Consider the following 20,083-nt stretch of genomic DNA (forward strand, 5'->3'; position numbering starts at 1 on the left):
CAACCCTGTTCCATTGGTCTGCAGTTCTGCCTTTGTTCCAGTACCATGCTGTTTTAATTATTACTGCTTTGTAGTACAGTTTGAAGTTCGGGAGGTTGATTCCTCCCATTTTCTTTTTCCCAAGAATTGCTTTAGCTATTCGTGGGGGCTTATTGTTCAATATAAATTTCAGGAGTGTTTGCTCCATTTCTTTGAAGAATGTCATGGGTATCCTTATAGGGATTGCATTGAATTTATACAATGCTTTCGGTAGTATTGCCATTTTGACAATGTTAAGTCTCCCGACCCATGAGCAGGGGATCTACTTCCCCTGCTTTAAGAAATTACCTGATATGCAAGGTCCATACAGTTGCCAACATCTTGGTACAAGGGTCTGGCTTATATTCTGGATTAATATCTTATATGATAGGCTAGTTATTTTCCATAATTTTTCTTTGCTAACTAATGCCCAAACTTGTTATCACAGATAAAGGAACAATGGAAAGTTCTATAATCCTGGCAATAGACTCTACTTCTTTCTATTATGTGAGGGCAGGATTGTGGAGCATGGAGGAAGGGTGTTGGTGTGGTCTCTATGTAACTCTGCTTTAACCCACCAGGACTATATGCCAAGCAATGCTCAATTGCCCTTGTGGTCATAGGGAATCAAACTCAGGACCCTGTGTATGCCAAACAATATATACTCCAACCTTTTAAGTTTTCTTCCTGGCCCCTACTTGAAAGTCTATTTTTTTTGATTAATAATCTTAATGCTAGAATGCAATAACTGCAGAAAAGAAATATGATTTATAGAACCATACAGACAAGTATCAGACTGGAATTAGCAGAGCCAAACCCCAGGAAATCTATGAACATTTCCAAGGTTTGCCCAATGCACTCAGGTGTCTCACTACTGGTGCCTGAGCTATGAAAAATATGGTCTCTGAAATATGGAATAGAGTCATAAATCAGATACAGCCCAGGTCACACGGGGAAATATCATCCTGTCTTATTATTATAACATTGTAGAAATAATTTTTCAAAAGTTATTTATAAAATTTTAGTCATACACTATCAGAACTGTAGACAAAGAGATAAATTCTACTCAATGGAAACTTAATTGTATTAGTTGCAGATATCCATTTTTCTTCTTTGTTTATTTAATTTTAAAATATAAGTTAGTTCACAATATTTGATTACATTTAATATTCAAACACCAATCCCACCATCATTATACCTTCAACCACCAAATTTGGGATGTTTACATCCCAAACCCCATCCCTGTCCCAAAACACAACTGAAAGAATGTATTTTGTACTGTCTGTTATGAAAAACTCCTGGTGAACATGCTTACAAAAAAAGTGTTCTTATAGGAAACAGAGTGAAGATTGTTTTATTTTGTCAGGAGCTATTAAGACATTCTATAGGATATCATTAACAAGTTAACGTTTGGGTGATGTGAGCTTTGGTATATATTTGAAAATGTGTATATATGCATATATATATTTCCCTCTATGATTTGTTGCCTACTGTCTGAATCCCATCAAATATGGTGTGATAATCATGGATAATGGGTAGGGAGTGTCTTATGATGTGTCCAGGAATATGTTCACTCATATGTGAGGCTCAGCTGGAGAGGGTGGGGAGCGGCCTGGAGCATGGCAGCAGTTGGGTTGTGGAGGTTTTCAGTTTCTGGAGCTGGATCCCTTGGGGTGGTGAGGGCTTTCACCCGCCCCCCTCTGGGGTGCCTCCAGTGAAAACAGCCTGGCACGGAGTTCAGTGGCATGGCTATGGGGCTTCATTTTATAGATATCTACTTTTAATTACAGAAATAATCAGTGCACAGTTGTGTATTCACATGGAAGGTGAATGAAAAGTATAAATTATAATACAAATGATTATTTATTATCATTGGTAATAAAAATAAAATTGTAGTTTGATTCAGTAACTCTATTTAGAATCCTTAAATGTCAGTTTTTGTTTGGGAGTAAATGGATAAACTTATAAAGTGATTCCTTAAAATATCTTCTATAGCATAGCATTGAAAGAAAGGTAAGGTGTGGGGAATAATACATTCAGCAGACATTTTATAAGTTTTATAGTTATAGTGGGCACGTGCTCTCCGGTTCTTATTCTCAAAATGTCCACAGGACCAGAGTTTAAATGACTGGATTTAGAATAAATTATAAGAGAAGGGAAAAAAAGGAAAGGAAGAGAAAACAAACATAGCCAGGAAAGCTCCAGGATTATCGAAGTGGTCTCCTTAAGCTGAATTCCAGAGAAATGTAGAAACCTCTCCCTCTCCCTTTATATCCTTTTAAGAAAGGAAGTGAGTACTTTTTATTGAGCTTAAAGGAGATGGGTAAGTTAACTGGTCATCCAATTAAATTATCCAATTTACCAGATATATCCTGAGGCCACCCTCCTGACTCATAAAAATAATTCCTTTTTTAAGGGTTATAGCTCTTTTAATCTAACCCTGCCTCACTTTCCTTTGTTCCTGTATCAGTAGACCTTTCATTTTTCAGATAATATAACTTTTTATTTGTTTGGTTGGCTTTTGTTTTTGACCCATACCCAGTGGTGCTCAGGGGTTACTCCAGGCTCTGCACTCAGTGATAACTCCTGGTGGGTTTGTTATCCTTAGCATGTCAATTTATCTTACCATTTCTTTTTTGAGCTTCCTCATCTCATACTACCCTTTTCCATCACTGATTTCCATCCATGTAAATTCCTCTACTCAGTTCTTCCCATTTGTTTTATTTTTCATCTGCAAGTGCTCAAAATTCATACTAGGATAATGAAATTGAAAAAAGAGGTTTATTTGATTCCAATTAAGCTCTACTGAATAATTTTTTATTTTATTATTTTTTTTAGGGGGAGAGGGGTGGACCACACCTGGCAGTCTTTGGATGCTCTTCCTGTCTTTGTGCTCAGTACAGTGCTGGAGAAACTGTGTAGCCCAATACTATGTGCTCTGGTATTTTTGTGCTATTGCCCTGACAGTCCCCTAAATCTTTAATTAGAGTAATTTTATAGTTTGAATGCAGATTAAATCAGGTAGGGCAGTGTCTTGCACATGGCTGATCTTTGTTTGATCCCTGACATGCCAGATGGTCTCCTTAGCCTCAATAGGAGTGATCCCTGAGTGCAGAGCCATGGATAAGCCCTTCGCACTAAAAACAAGCAAAAAGAATATGGTTAAAAGGAAAGGCACATCAAAAATGGAGACCAAATAAGGAAAGGAAGTGAATATAGTTATATGAATTCTATTCATGTACTAAGCACTCAACATTTATTTTTATATAATATAGTTGTCATCACAATTCTGTAAAATGACGAAAAATATTGCTAAACTGCAACTTGACTAATGTTGAGAAACCTTGCTGATCTCAGATTTATTGAGGATTTTATACAAATTGATACATTTTCTACATTCATTGTTTTAATTGCTCACATAATATTAAGAGTTAGATATTAACATTTTTCCATGTAAAAATCTGATGAACTGAGGCAGAGAAAGATTTAGCAACATGTTCAAGGCAACAAAATCAGTAAGTAGAAATAGTAATAAGGATTTAAATAGAATTTTCTGACTATAGTATAATGTTGTAGTCATCACTCAGAGCAGAAAATCAGAATTCAAATTTTTCCTCAAAAATTGTTTTTTTCTATGTCTACTCACAGTACATATTTCTTTTATTAAATCCAGACCCCTTTAATAATGAAAATTGATTTCATCTTTAGTAAGCCTTGATCTATGGAGGCAAAAGTATACATTATTGGAACTCTGTACAGTGATAGTATCAAAGCTAGTGAGGCTTTCCCAAAGTTCAGCTACTGCTAAATAAGAATATTAGGAATATTTTCACTTTTCTTGACAAGTTTCTCAGGAGCTTCAGATTTTATGTTCAATGTGAATATTGATATCTCCAATTATTTTACTTTTCTTTTAAATGTTTCTTCTTATCGAAGCTTTCCTCTCTATTCATGCAAATGAATCAGCTATTATGTCCATATAGTTTTTTCCTTTTCAAGCTCTGCTTAGAATTCATATTGCAAATTTCTCCAAGTGAAGCAGTTTTAGAAGCCGGCTTCTGATTTCCTTGGTCCTGGCACCATAGATGATTGGGTTGAGCACAGGAGGTACCAATACATAGAGATTAGCCAAAAAGATATGTACATTTTTGGGGATTCGATGTTGGCCAAAGCGATGTGTAAGGAAGGAGAAGAAGGCTGGGATATAGAAGACCAAGATGACTCCAAGGTGAGAACCGCAAGTACTCAGAGCCTTGTGCTGGGCGTCACGAGATGGAAGACGAAAGACGGCACGCAGAATGAACCCGTAAGAGATAGTAATGAGAATAGAATCCAAACCCATGGCCAGCAAGGCCACAGTAAGCCCATAGACAATATTGACAGTTATGTTAGCACAGGCCAGCCGGGCAATGCCCATATGCTCACAATATGTGTGTGCCATAACACGATGACCACAGTAGGGCAGTCGTTTTAACAAGAAGATGAAAGGGGAGACAATGGCCACACTACGGAACAGCCCAGCCAGACCAATTTTGCCTATAACAGTATGGTTGAGTATGGTGGTATATCTCAGTGGATTGCAAATAGCCACATACCTATCAAAGGCCATGGCAAGTAGAACTGATGATTCGAGAGCATAGATAGAATGGACACAAAACATCTGGGCTAGACATCCACCAAAGGAAATCTCACCAGCATGGAACCACAAAATGGCCAGCATTTTTGGCACAGTGGTAGAGCTGAGAGCAAGGTCAGTAAGTGAGAGAAGAGAAAGGAACAGGTACATGGGTGCATGAAGAACATTGTCCAAAGCAATGACCACGATGAGGGCAGCATTCCCAGCCAGTGCTATCAGATACATGACACAAAAGGGGATGGCAATCCATATGTGAGCCCCTTCTAGTCCTGGGATCCCGGTCAGGAAGAGGGTGGTTGGAAGACTATCATCACTGTCATTAGAAGCTGACATTTTTCTTGTCAAATGAAGAATTCCAAGGAATGATGATATACCTGTCCTGTAGCATCAAGTGTTTGGATCATTCATATCAATATAACATTTTTTATAATAAAGTTTTTCATATGAGAACATCAATTTCTCAAAAGTCCTACAGTATTTTATCACATATAATCTAGTTTCTCTTCTGCCAACGTTCTATATTATTTATTAATCATGTTATGAATTCTTTAAGTACCAAAGCACTTGATTAAGAATCTGTACAGAGTAGTCCTTTAAGACTTAACTCCTACATATCCTTTCCATCATTTAGTTAACCTTTAGTGAATCCACATCTAGGGTTACTTATAATTTTTGTACCTCATTCTTTTACTCATGCATGCTTGCTTGTTCATAGTTTCTCCTCTGTTTTTTAAGATTTAGCAAAATTTCCCCTGTGTAGAATTATTTCATTTTATCTGATCCATATTAATCTTTTATTTTATTCAATGTCTTTGAAAAATCACACCTATTGAAACTATGTTTGTGCAATTACAGCTTCCACCTATTTATGATTGTGTTTGTACCTAAAGATTTGGTCAAAATTGACTAATCTCTCAATTCTTGCAAACTTGAGTTATATATATCATCAATTTACATAGTTTTGAACTTCATTTTCTGAACACATTTTCTTCCCACATGCTAGATAATTTTTATATACTACCTGAATTGTGTAGAAAGACACTAGAAGTTCTGAGCATAGTTACATATCTCATGAAGAAATATCTACAGCATATTCATTTTTTTGAGAATAAAATAGAAGAAAACAAGAGACATATTGGAATGGCAATGAGAGAGACTGACCCATAGTATAATAGCAAGAGGTTAAGAAATGTTGGAATACCAACTGCTGATAGAGGCAGATGAAGAGGGAAAATAGAATGCCATAAATTTGCTGACAGGGAAGATATTCTGGTAATGGAGTTTTTGTTTTATGTTTCATTTTAGGTAATACTATTAATAGTAGCTGAGAGATACTACTATTAATGGGAGTATTTCATACACCAGTTCTCAGTTTGTGTTGTCTTTGGCATCTGTCATTTCTTTACTAAGTTTTTTTTGGGTAGCTCATTCTGTGTCTGTCTCTCTCCTTCTAACTTCACTCTCCAAAAACTAGAAATTTAGTTCCATATAATCCAACAATTCCACTTTTTGGCATATACCCAAGGACCTAAGAACTCTATCCAGACAGAGAAGACATTTGTGCTCCTATGTTCATTGAAACACTATTCACAGGTAGCCCACATATGGAAACAATACAAATGTCCAAGAACAGATTACTAAATAAAGAAACTATGGTTCATACACACAGCGGAATACTACTTGGCTACAATGGAATTTTTTTTTGCTGTAGAAAGCTATCATGTATTTTCTTTTTTTGTTTTGTTTTGTTTGCTTTTTGGGTCACACCTGATTATACTTAGGAACTACTGGCGCTGCTCGGGGGACCATATAGGATGCTGGGAATCGAACTTGGGTCCGCCGCCTACAAGGCAAATGCCCTATCTGCTGTACTATCACTCCAGTCCCGCTATCGTGTATTTTCACACTCAGGGATTACTCATGGGTCTGTGCTTAGGTTTATTCTGGGAAGTACTTTAGCAACCAATGAGGTGCCAGGGAACAAAGCATATTCAGCCACATATAAAGCAAGTTCCTTTACCCCTACACTATCTCTCTGGTCACTGAAAGTCTTAATTTGAAATAAATTGACTCATTCTCTTTCTAGTCACTCTCTTATTTATTTCTACTGTGGCATTTATGTGATAGTGGGAAAAACTCATAATGTTTTTGTGCTTTCTTAAAAAGAAATGTATAAATTGGGAGTGCATAAAGTGATTTACTGGTTTCATAAAATGTGATTGAGGAAAAAGTGGTATTTTTTTATTAAAAATTCATGGATTCCATGCTGAAAGTAGACTATAGACCAAACATGATTGCCACTCAATGCCTCTTTTGCAAACCACAACACCCAAAAGGAGAGAGAGAACAAAAGGCTATGCCCTGCCACAGAGGCAAGGTGGGATGGGGAGGATGGGGGGTGGGAGGGATACTGGGATCCGTGGAGGTGGGAAATGGGCACTGGTGGAGGGATGGGTATTTGATCATTGTATAATTGAAACCCAAGCACAAAATTTTGTAAGTCTACAACTGTACCTCATGGTGTCTCACCAATAAAAATGAAAAAAAAAATGAAAGAAAACACTCTGAATAGCAACAATCAAAAGTGAACTGAAAGTTTTTTGAAAGTTTGGGAGAAGGAAATAAAAATTAGACAAAAAGAAAAAACTTCATGCATTTCAGATATCACTACTTATATATTCTTTATCTCCTCACAACCTCCTGTGAAAAATAATTACAATGATCATTTAAATCCTTAAACAATGAGAAGGTAAAGTTCAGATGACTGAACTTATAGGTGTAGATCATGAAGCATGCTAAAAGAAAATCAGAAATGAGTTTTTATATCCTCTAATTCAGTCATATACTTGTTGCTTCTCCAAACATACATTAATACACTCTCTGAATTACTGTTTCTTTCAAGCAAGACATTTTTTCTAATCATTTACAATACCATTATCACTTTCAGTTTGGCTTTCAGGGGCCACACCCAGCTGTGTTTAGGACTAACTCTGCTCAGGGATCACTACTGGCAATGTTGGGGGAATTTATGTTGAAACTGGCTAGCCAGTAGCAAAGTAATACCTTATCCACTGCACTATCTCCTTGGCCCCTCATTTTAGTTTATATCTGAATTTGAAAGAGTTTAGAGAACTCGGGAACCTTTTTTTTTTTTTTTTGCATAGATGACAACAGCTGGCATTCAGCTTTGCCTTAACAGGAAGAGGAAAACAAAACAAAAAAAAGGATGGTAGAAGCAGAGAGCTGGAATCATTTCCACAGTTCCTTTATCTCTCTTCCCAGACTATTTTCACCCCAAGAGGTATGCTAAATGATTATTTCAAGAAAGCAGCTATTTTGTTGCCATGAATGAATGTGAGATCTAAAAAGACTTAAAAATTGAGCTGTATTCTCCCCCTATATTCACAATGTTCTCTCAAAATAGTCCCACTATCTTGTCATTTGAGGTGCACCTCTATGATCTTACCTGCGATAATTTAATTCTGTATTCTTTCATTGAGCACAGCTTTATTTTTGATTTTTAGCAATCTTATGTTAAGAACATACCTGTGTGGTAGACACGCATTTGCAGGAGGAACAGGCTGATGTTGGAGTGCTCGAGAGGTTGTACTGTGTGAGGGTGAGTGTGAATATATTTGGAGAGAGTGTGTTGAACTGGTGGCTTGTGTAGAGGTGTAACTCTGAATATAAAGTGTTATAAGAAGATAAAGGATGTGTTTCTGTGCAGCTTCAGTAACATGTTATGAGGAAGTAGACGAGTCTGAATGTACAAACAGGCCCAAAGAGATGATCTTTTATCCAACTGTTTTGTGGGGTCAGTAAATGTCTTGAGTTTACTCAAACTGCTCTGAGTAAACTATCAGCTACTCTGGTCAATAATCTAATTACGAGCAAGTTTATTTATTGATTCTTCTCTGTGATGCGCAGGTGCTAAAACCAAAGTGGCTTCCTCGAGGGACATGACCTCTGATGTACATGTTGAGAGAAGCAAAAGAGATGTTAATGATAAATTGAGGACTAAAGAAGGTAAATGTTCCTTTAGGTGTTTTAGGAAAAATGGAAATTAAATTAGTATATTGTGTTTTACCCACATTCTCATCTCTAACTTCATTTTCCTTCCTTGTCTCCTCATTATCTCTTCTGTGTTTTTTCCTCAGCTTCTATTAATTGTGGGTACACCAGAACTCTGTGTTTCTGTGTTAAGGGAGCAATTTATGTGATGAGGCATAAAGTAGCAGTGGTGAATGTGTTTATATGTCATTATATCATCAGGTTTCACTTATGAGATACAAGTTCAAAGACAAAATTATTAAGAATTTTATAATAATGATTGGGAAGTGGTAATGTCACAGGGCCATTTGGAATAAGAGTGCCGTGAAACTATGTGGACCATATGTTCATGAAGCAGAGCCCCATAAGGACTGATATAGTACTCTTAATCTGACATTCACATATGTCTTGACAGGAGCCATCTTTCCAATCCTTGCACAAGGATATTTCTATTAGAGATCACTGCATCTGGTCACAATCAATCACTAAACACTGCTGTAGCTGGCCTGGCCTTTCTGATTCTTAACTTCTCAAGATTTACTCAACCATACCCACCAGAAAGTTTGCAGAATTTTTTTAAATGACTGAATCTGCAAATTATATGGTTTGCATATAATAATAATCTGCACTTATTAAGGGTATAGGGAAGAGGGAAGGAGAGAAGGTATATGAGAGAGATATGAAGCATGTTCAAGAGAGAACATGGGCTTCTTCAGAGGAGGGAAAGCTGAGTCCACATCCCAGGTTGAGATGAGGGCAAAATTCCAAGGTAGAGAATATTTACCCATAACTTTTTAAATTTATATTTTATATAAGGCAGTTTACATGTCAGACATTGTTATAAATTTTCTATATATATTTATTAATTTCCATCACATCAAGAGTTCTATAGTATAAATAACTCATGGTTTTTTGCCTCTTATCAACTGTAATTTCCCCTTTATCATTCCTGAACAACAAGGCCCATCTCTCTTGCACATCTACTTCTTTTAAAGTCATATCTCTGAAGCTTCATGTGAGGACTAGTGAGTATGTTCAGTACAAGGTGTGTCTGACTTTCTCAAGAAGCTAGATGTTGGTTGTCTCTACACACACAGACAACAACAGACACCAGGTCTCTGGAGCAGCAGATAAGTCATTGAAATGGATACTGAGGAATCAGCTTGCTGAGAAACAAGACTGAGAAACAGTCTTTCTAACTCCTTTCTAGGGTACCAAGAGGAAAGCAGTGTTGTTTTTTCTTTTTAATTTTAATTGAACCACAGTGAGATACAAAGTTACAAAGTTGTTCATGATTGAGTTTCAGTCATACAATATTCCAACACACATCCCTTCTCCAGTGTATACTTACCATCATCAGTGTTCCCAGTTTCCTACCACCCAGATGTCTTTGACATTTGAAACTGTGATTAACACAAGTTCTCTGAGTTTATAGACCTCAGAAAATCAAGCAGTATTCTCATGGTCCTTGAAATATCAGAAAAAATAAGCAAATAGTTTTCTCCAAAAAGGATATATGCACAGATTGAATTAAAGCACAGAAGTTCCTTGAGTAAGAACATAAATGCTAGTGATAATAAGTAAAAAAAAGTATGTAAAAGTAAGAGAGTACTGCACAACAGTACTTCAATCAATTTGAATTGAACTTGACCTCCTTTGGTATTATGTACTCTCAACTTTAAAATAGAGAGTGAATATTTACTGATAAATTTGATTTTCGACTGAAGGGGACCATTTTTATGTAGTTCTTTATGAAGTACAGGATGATTAAGGATAATATTAAACAGTATTATAGGTGACTTAAAGATGTCAAAGAGTAATGGCACTGTCAAAAGTAAATAGCTTGCATGTTACCAACCCCAGTTTGATCCCTTATATTACATGGTCCCCCCAAGCAATGCTGACTGTAGAACTGAAGGATCTAGAATAATGTTTGAATGGCCTGGATAATCTCTGGCACTACACAGCCCTATCAAATCCACATCTTCAGACCCTCAAATTGAACCCCTATCATTTTGCTGAAAATCTCTTAGTAGGGGCACCAGAGCCATGAGTACTGCTTATAAGAGCCACCTAAATTAAAAGTAGTAGATACAAATAAATAAATACTATTGTATTTCAGTAAACAGTAAACCATGATCCTAAGAAGTGCTACATTTTTTTTTTTGGTGACAGTCCCCTAAGAAATGACACCTGAAGTATAGACCTGGATTGAGTAGAAGAAATCATTTCACTGAAGGGCAAAGAATAAATTATATTATTGGGTTATTAAACACCACTACACCTCATGGCACTTATATCCTTTATCAGTTGTATTTTCCTCAGGACTTATCTTTGTGATGCTCAAGGAGTCGAGAGAACCTGGTATGAGGGCAAGTAAGCTCTGCTTAGCTGGGAGGAGAGGAATTGTTGCTTTGCCCTTGCAAACAAATTTGTCACCCCTGAGAATACAGCACACAGTGTCCAGTGGGATGCTCTGAGGAGGAGTTTATTCCCAGAGAATTTGTCTGGATGATATAATGCCTTGCCATGACCCTCAACTGCCTAGAGCCTAAGTGAATGCCTATGAACTGTGGTATGTGGAGGATCTTCTGTGGTAGTAGTCTGATGGAGGAAAACAACCTATTTCTCCAGGAACCTCAAAGAATAGAGGAAAGCATTTTCTTGTAGCTGTTCTTGATCCTTTTATATGGATTTAATTTCTCCCACATTAAATTTTTTATACATAGTTTTTCTAAAATATCTTCTTAGTCCTGGCTTTCCCTTTTCTACATCTTTCTCTTTTCTACATCTTTCCAATTTCTGTATTATTTTTGTATCTTGTTTTCCCACTGTCTCACTCTGCTTCTGTCTTTCCGCTTTCCTCTGTCATTAGATCCCACTGATTATCATTTTCTTTATACCCTGTCTTCATTTTTGGTCTGACTTATTCTGGAAAAAACTCATCACCACTCTATGCTATCTTGTTATAATCTTATTTTAAGTTTCGGGTGCTATAAAAGTTATTCTGTAGCATCAGGTTTTAGGTAAGAGAATTTTGGACTTCTATTGGTGAAATATTCGTCGATTGCCTCGAGCAGGCCCCAGTAACGTCTCTTTCATCCTAGCCCTGAGATTATATTCAAGGCTATTTAGGAGAATGAGACCCATCATTGTTACTGGTATTTGGCATATGTGAAATATGTACATGAGGAATGAAATTCAAGGTGGGCTGTTCAGCAGTGGGTCATTTACACATCTCTTTAGCACAATTTTCTAAAGTATTAAGATTTGGTTTCTTTGTGTGGTATAAATGGCAGCTTATTATATTACATATTCTTGTGAGGGACTATCCATGTTTTATTCCCTACTGCTTCAAATGCCAGTGTCTCCATTCTTCAACAGCGGTTCTAAAACTTTTTCCCAGACTCTTATATTTGAATGAGGGAATTTCTTTCTGATTTCTGATCTTTTTGTTTCATTGATATAATATTTTGCTTAAGACAGAAAAATTGTATTTGCAAAGGGTACCAAGTCATAATAGATTATAAAATGGTGAGGAATCATTCTCAGATAATTATTATTATAATATCAGAGTTTAAGCATTATAATTAGTTATCTGTTATATAATACATATTTTATTTTTATTAATTATGAATATATAATTAGTTAAAATAATTAGGATAATATTAGTGTTAGGTATTATTTGTGAAAGCCAAAAGTATCTAGTACATAAACTACAAAATAGAATATTGTGCTAAAATAAAGAACATTTGAACTGGTATTCTGTAGGAAGCATACCAAGCTGGTAGTTGGGGATAGGGTAAGAGAAGAGAACAGTGCAATAATGGTGGAGGGAAGGGGTCAACTGAGAGAAGGAGGGGGTACTGAGAGATGGTAAAGCATACACATGAAACCCTATTAGTAAAGTACTGAAACCAAAATGTTAAAAGTTTGAAAAAAAATACCTGTCATAGAGGCTGTCTGGTGGATCAAAGGGAAAGAGGGTCTTGCAGAATGGGAGGCTTACACCCAATAATAGTAGAGATGAGTAATAGGAGGATTGATCCACAGCTAGGAAGCCGGCCTTGCATGCTGGGGGAAAAGGCAGCTCAGATAGAGAAGGGATCCCCAAGTAAAGGGTGCTTGGAGGGCCCGCTTGAGATGAGAGATAAGAGCTGAAAGTAGACTATAGACCGAACATGATGGCCACTCAATACCTATACTGCAAACCACAAAACTCAATAGGCGAGAGAGAGCAAAAGGGAATGCCCTGCCACAGAAGTGGGGTGGGGTGGGGCAGGGGGGATTGGGTGTGCATGGTGGGAGGGATACTGGGATCATTGGTGGTGGAGAAAGGGCACTGGTGGAGGGATGTGTACTCGATCATTGTATGACCGAAATGTAAGCATGAAAGTTTATAAGTCTGTTACTGTACCTCATGGTGATTGATTTAAAAACAAAAAAAGAGGGTTTTGGTGCAGTCAAATGGACACTGGTAGGGATCAGTGTTGGAATATGCTTGAAATCCATCGTGAATAACTTTGTAATCTACAGTGACTGAAAAATAATCTTAAATAAAAAAGGAATTGCATCCTAAGAAGAAAAAGTATAGATGTTTAATATAGTTGAAATAAAAAAGGAAAATGAAAAGCTAAAGTTGAAGGTATAGAGCAGGAGTTTATAGCTACAAAAATTTGGGTCCTAAGAATTTTCACAGCTATTTAAATTAGATAGTTAAAATCTCTTTTCCTGTGCATTTTAGCATCTCCAACTTATACAGAAAGCACAGGAGGTCTCACTGAGCAAAGACAGAAATGTTAAAGAAGAAGAAGTAAATTTCTTTCTGTGGGAGTGACATTTAAGGGAATGAAGTGATCTCTCTTGCAGTGGCCAGCCAGTATTCCTGGGGAAGGCATTACTCATCTCGAGCCTTGGAAGAGAGACAGAAAAGGTATGTTCATTCATTCTGGGAGAGCTCAGAGGCAGAACTGCAGTTCCTGTCTGGATAAAACAAATCGAAAAGGGGTATATCTTGGTTTATGAAAAAGTAATAAAAAGAGAAAAAAGAGATTTATTAATTTATTTTTTGCAGCAGGCACAGCCAACTGTGCTCAGTGTTTACTCCTGGCTCTGTATTTAGGGATTGCTCTTGGTTGGGAGCACACTTGGGACATTGGGAATTAAATCCAAGTTGGAAATTACTACATAACTTATCTGGCCCCCAAAATTGTGATTTAGTGTTAATTTCAGAGGTTTTGATTTTAGAGTAATGAGTCATATTTGATAATTTAGTAATAAGCAAACATTCAAGGTAGAATCAAATGTAAACCTGAGCATCACCAGGTATGGCCCCAAAGAAAACAAAAAGTGTCATCCCAAGATAAGAAAGTCAGGTAAAGAAAGGCAAGAGAGTGTATTATTACAGTATAAGAATATAATTCTGTTGTTACGTATCAGAATATAATTTCTTGGGTCCAAAATGTGAAAAAAATTGGGTAGAAAGAAATGAGAAAAGTGCTGATGAGGCACTTTGGTATCAGTATGTTGATAAGCTGTTACCCGATTTAAAGAACAAGGTAAAAGTAAAGTAAAAGTAAAGACTGGGCTAGAGCGATAGCACAGCGGTAGGGCGTTTGCCTTGCACGCAGCCAACATGGCCGACCCAAGTTCGATTCCTCCACCCCTCTCAGAGAGCCTGGCAAGCTACCGAGAGTATCTCGCCCGCACGGCAGAGCCTGGCAAGCTCCCCGTGACATATTCGATATGCCAAACACAGTAACAACAAAGTCTCCAATGGAGACGTTACTGGGCCCGCTCAAGCAAAGAACAAGGTAAATGAAAGAAAAAGAAAAAGTGATGTTTGAAATTTGCATCTCAGTCGTGGGCATATAATAATAATATCATTCAAAAAATGACAAATCTGGGTGATGATGGTATTTAAAAATAAATGACAAGTCTGATTAAAAAAATGTTGTCATCCAGAAAAAAGACTATTCATTAAGTTCTTGTTCATTTATAAAATACATTAAGTTTAATGAAGCGAGAGTCATAACTGATTGCTTAGGGTCAGCAAAACATGTTATTGCTATCTTGAGGGATTGGAGGATTATATGAGAGTCATACATATTCTGTGTAGCTTCTGAATAAAACTGTATGTTGATCTCCTTTACAGGATAGCGGTTGTTCCATATATCCATGGAAAATATTCACCACAACAGCTCAGACTTGCCTTCTTTCATCCTGACAGGGCTCCCCGGACTGGAAACCTCCCAACACTGGATATTTCTGCTTCTTGGTGCCCTCTACTTTGTCTCCATTGTGGGTAATGCCCTTATCCTTTTCATTGTCAAGGAGGAGCAGAGCTTGCATCAGCCTATGTACTATTTCTTGTCCCTGCTGTCAGTGAATGATATAGGGGTGTCCCTTTCCACCCTGCCCACAGTGTTGGTCACATTTTGCTTCCATGTGAGGAAGATCAACTTTGATTCCTGTATGGCTCAGATGTTCTTTATTCATTTTTTCTCCTTCTTGGAATCAGGGATCCTGCTGATCATGAGCTTTGACCGCTATGTGGCCATTTGTAACCCATTACGCTATACTACAGTGCTCAGTGATGCCCGAGTGGTGAGCATGGGCATATCTGTTATCATCCGCAGTTTCTGTATGGTTTTCCCACTAGCTTTTCTTCTGAAAAGGCTGCCATTCTGCAAGGCCAACATACTTTCCCATGCCTACTGTCTGCATCCAGATCTGATCCGGCTGCCCTGTGGGGACATTACCATCAATAATATCTTTGGTCTATTCATCGTCATTTCTACCTTTGGTCTGGACTCAGCGCTCATTCTCCTTTCTTACGTTCTCATACTGCGTTCAGTACTTGCCATTGCATCAAAGGAGGAACGGTTAAAGACACTTAACACGTGTGTCTCACATTTGTGTGCTGTGCTCATCTTTTATGTACCCATGGTTAGTGTGTCTATGGCTGCTCGTTATGGGCGGCATGCCCCAGAATATGTGCACACACTCATGTCCCTTATTTATCTTTTTGTACCTCCAATGCTCAATCCTGTCATCTATTCCATCAAAACTAAAGAGATTCGTCGAAGGCTTTTCAAAATACTACTGGGAACCAAGTTTTAAGCAGCAAGCAATTTTAAAGATCAAATAATCTGAGGAAATTCAATATCACTATAATTTTTAGGCTTAAAAATTGCTTTCAGAAAAATTTTAGAATTTTCTTCCAGGTAATAAAGTATTTATGCCTTTGAATGTCTGATTAACACTGACAAATACTGAGACTGAAGCCACCAGGAGTTGATGAAGTAAACTGGTTTATAATAAAAATAATTAAGTACAGCAAATACAACTCCCCTATTCTTTTTAATTTGAGACTGTATGCTTATAATAATTCTCATTTAGTCATAGTATCTTTCTCTCATATTTCCTACAAAATGCTTTTAAATGACATTGTTCCACTTTTTGGTTTTTATTCTATATGTGTTTTTGATATTACAACCATATGATTCAACCTTTTTATTTTTTGGCATATATCTAAAAGTATTGAAAGAAAAATATCAAAAATATATTACTTTCATGTTAATTGTATCACTAGCAATATTTGAGGAAAACCTAAATCTAATAATCTAAAAATATGCAAAGAAAATATGTATACACTATGCAGTATTAGCCTTAAAAAAAGGAAGCTATGGAGCTGGGGAAGTAGTTCAGTAGTAGATCACTTGCCTAGCCTATGTGACACCTTAGATTCATTATTCAACACTTGAAAGAAAGGAAGTTATAAGATATGTGACATAGATGACATTATGCTAAGTTAAGTAGGCAGTCACATAAAAACAGAATGCTGCATAATTTCACTTAGAGTTATACAAAATAGTCAGATTCATAGACTCCAAGTATTGGTTGTTGGTGACTGGAGAGAGAGGAAAAAATGGGGGAAATTAGTTACAAGGAATACAATTGTAGCTGGAGAGATAGGTAGGTTAGGTGCTTGCCTTGCACACAGCCCTCCTTCCCCCTGAGTTCCATTCCTGGCAACCCATATTGTTCCTCAAAGTCCACAGAGAGTGATCCCTGAGTACAGAGCCAGGAATATGACTTTAGCCTGACTCAAAGTGTCCAGAATTACTGCTCCCCCTCAAAAAAAAGAAAAAAAAACAATAAAACAATAGAAATAAAGTTTCAGGTAAGTAAGATGGATTTGCTTCAGAATATTGTTCAACAATAATAGTCATACACTTAACAGTATATGTACCATAGTTTCTTTATTTACTCCTCTGTTCTCAGAACTTGGGTTGTTTTCAGATTCTGGCTCTTGTGAACAGTGTTGCAATGAACACAGGAATGCAGTTTGCTTTTCTGCAATGTTTTTGAGCCTCCAGGGTATATTCCCAGGAGCAGTATTGTTGGGTCATATGAAAGCTTAATTTCATGTTTTTTGAGGAATGTCCATGTTATTTTCCAAAAAGACTAGGCCAATTTACATTCCTACCAGCAGTGAAGGAGAGCTTTCTTTCTGCATATACAAGGAACTCTAAGCAGTTGTTAGGAAAAATGAAGCCATAAAATTAGTTTATACATGTATGGACATGGAGAGTACCCTGCTGAGTAAAATGAGTCAGAAACAAGAAATGATTGCATTGATTTGTGAGATATTAAAAAAATAGTATGAGAGTAATGCTCAAAGACAATAGAAACAAGGGTCATGAGGACTAGTCCATGGTAGGAAACTTGCCACAGATGGAGAAGGAGTTCAGTTAGGACAGAGAAAGATCCACTATGACAATGATAGGTGGAAATGATCACTCTGGACAAGAACTGAGTGCTGTGAGGAGGTAAAGTGATATGTGTGGTACCTTTTCAACCCACTATGGTTTTGCAAGTCACAGTGTCTAAGAGGAAAATAAGAGTGAGAGGGAGAGAGAGGGATAAAGAGAGAGAAAAAGAGGAAGTCTCTGTCATAGAGGTAGTCTGTGGGAGTGGGGTGAGAATGGACAGAAGAGAAACTGGGGACATTAATTGTGGAAGTATGTGCTGATGAAAATATGGGTATTGGAACATTGCATAACTGAAAGTCAATCATGAACAACTTTTTAACTATATACCATGGTGATTTGATTTTAAAAATTCTATAAAAATATAACATGGTTTATGGTATATCATTCTGAGTTATTTTCTGAGATATACATTGTTGAGTCTTTGGATCATGGCCATTGATGAGATTATATGGCTCCAGAGGTGACTTGCAGGGGTGACTGCCAAGCTGCCAGAAATATGGGGAGCTGGGGGAGGTCACCCATTCCAAGTTCCATTTATTCTGGAGTTTTCAGTCACAAGTCCTGTATACCTGGGTTTTCAGCAGATTCATTCATGGGTGAGGCTCACCTAATTGTGTGGAGAGTGGCCATGAGCATGGTGGAGGTTGAGTTTTGGAGGTTTTCAGCTGCTGGAGCTGGTAGTATATTTTGAGTTAAATATGCCTCCAGACCCTGCGCCAGACTTTTTCATTTAGGGCAACCTGGAGGTGGGGGCATGTGAGGCCCTCCCCACCCCAATGGAGCCAGCCCCAGCAGCTTAAAACCTCCGGAATTCAACCACTGTGATGCTCATGGTCTCTCTCCACATGTTTGGAAGAGCCCCACTCATAACTGACTCTATTTCTTCACATCTCATACTTTACACCACTGATATACTAAGAGTAGCAGACAACATTTGATGAGGGTTTAAAGTAGATGGCAACAAATCTTAGGGGAAAATATATCTATATCTGTATGTCTACATCTATATTTACATCTATCTATTATCTATCTATATATATAAGCACACAAGGCTCAACCTTTAACAACATGTTACTAATCTCTTATAGAAGGGATGAATGGCTCCTGGGTGAAATAAAACAATTTTCACACACTTTCCCCTAAGAAATCTTTTTTTTGATAATTTCTAGCAGATTATTCATAATAAGCAATACCAAATAAATTATTTCAGTTCCGCTTTGAGGGAAGGTTTGGGGTTCAGGATGAAAATATTCAAAATATGGTGGTGGGAAGGTGTAATGGTGGTGGGATTGGTGTTCGAATATTAAATGTAATCAAATATTACGAACAACTTTATAAAAAATAAAATAAAATGAAAAAATATAAAATGGTAAATATCACCTTGTGGACCAAATATTTTAATGCTAGGTATTAGGATGTGGTGTTTGTGAGAGTCCATCTTATTAGCGATTACCAGGCCACTGGGTAGCTCTCAGGGAACCAGCTGGTGCTTGAGAACCAAATGAGAACAGTTTCATGCAAGATATTTTATCTAATCTCTGAACCATCTTCCTGTTCCCTCATCTATAATTTTTAAAATGTCAATTTTATTATTTCAAATAAAATATTCACGAACATATATAACATCAAATACATAGAACAATGGGCTGGAGTGATAGCACAGTGGGTAGGGCATTTGCCTTGCATGTAGCCAACCCGGGTTCAATTCCTCCATGCCTCCTGGAGAGCCTGGCAAGCAACCAAGAGTATCCTGCCCACACGGCAAAGCCAGTCAAGCTTCCTGTGACATATTCAATATGCCAAAAACAGTAACAAGTCTCACAGTGGAGACTTTACTGGTGCCCACTCAAGCAAATCGAACAACGGGAGGACAGTGCTATAGTGCTACATAGAGCAATTGGTATGTTATGAGCTAAAGATTCATATATAAACATTTGTTTACTATAACACACTGTTCATCAAACTTTTATGTATTCAGTTTTATTATTTTGAGCCTCCCAAACAATGCTAGGGTGCCCAGTTTCAATTCTGGTGATACTAGTCCTTTGGATCTGTGTTGGGGGTGAAGGATTTTGTGCTACTGAGATTTTTCAGTGCTGTGGACTGCTAGGGCGATGCTAGAAGTTCTGGGTGCTTCCAGTCAATGTCCTGCAATGCTCAGAAGACCATACAGTACCAGAGATTGAACCCAGTTTGTGCATATGCTAGACATGTGCTCTAACTGTTGTGCTATCTTCCAGCCATTCACCTAATTTTTAAGATAAAAAATGTCATTTTATGTAAATTTTATTACATTATCTGCCAGCATATAATAAAGTAAATTTTATGTTAAATATGTGAGCATATGTTTGTAGATATTTATATTGACAATATGAATTTAAAAAAACTGTAGTAAAAAAAGAAAGAAAATATTGAAAGTAGAAATACACCTGATCTTTAGGTCCTGACGTTGCACTGCTGGCCTGCTTAGTCTAGAATTTCCACTGAACCCCCCAGATCTCTTTTGCACTGCTTTGGAGACACTGCAGCAAAACAAAACAAAACATATGAATTAAATAAATGAATGAATACACCCACAATGTCATTATTTGCGAATGACAGA

The 20,083-nt window shown here is 37.2% G+C and overlaps 2 protein-coding genes across 2 annotated transcripts; one reads left to right on the plus strand and one right to left on the minus strand.

Annotated features, from left to right (window-relative positions):
* Positions 1-4,030: 4,030 nt before the first annotated feature.
* Positions 4,031-4,999, minus strand: LOC130025184 (olfactory receptor 52D1). Its single transcript, XM_056116131.1, has one exon. It carries the CDS (start codon positions 4,985-4,987, stop codon positions 4,031-4,033), a length of 957 nt encoding a protein of 318 aa, XP_055972106.1. The 5' UTR covers positions 4,988-4,999.
* Positions 5,000-14,881: 9,882 nt separating this feature from the next.
* LOC130025229 (olfactory receptor 51I2-like) lies at positions 14,882-15,826 on the plus strand. The gene has a single exon (XM_056116175.1). The coding sequence runs from the start codon at positions 14,882-14,884 to the stop codon at positions 15,824-15,826; it is 945 nt and encodes a 314-aa protein (XP_055972150.1).
* Positions 15,827-20,083: the final 4,257 nt, after the last annotated feature.

This window comes from Sorex fumeus, unplaced genomic scaffold (assembly GCF_029834395.1).
Source record: "Sorex fumeus unplaced genomic scaffold, SorFum_2.1 ptg000030l, whole genome shotgun sequence".
NCBI lineage: Eukaryota > Metazoa > Chordata > Mammalia > Eulipotyphla > Soricidae > Sorex > Sorex fumeus.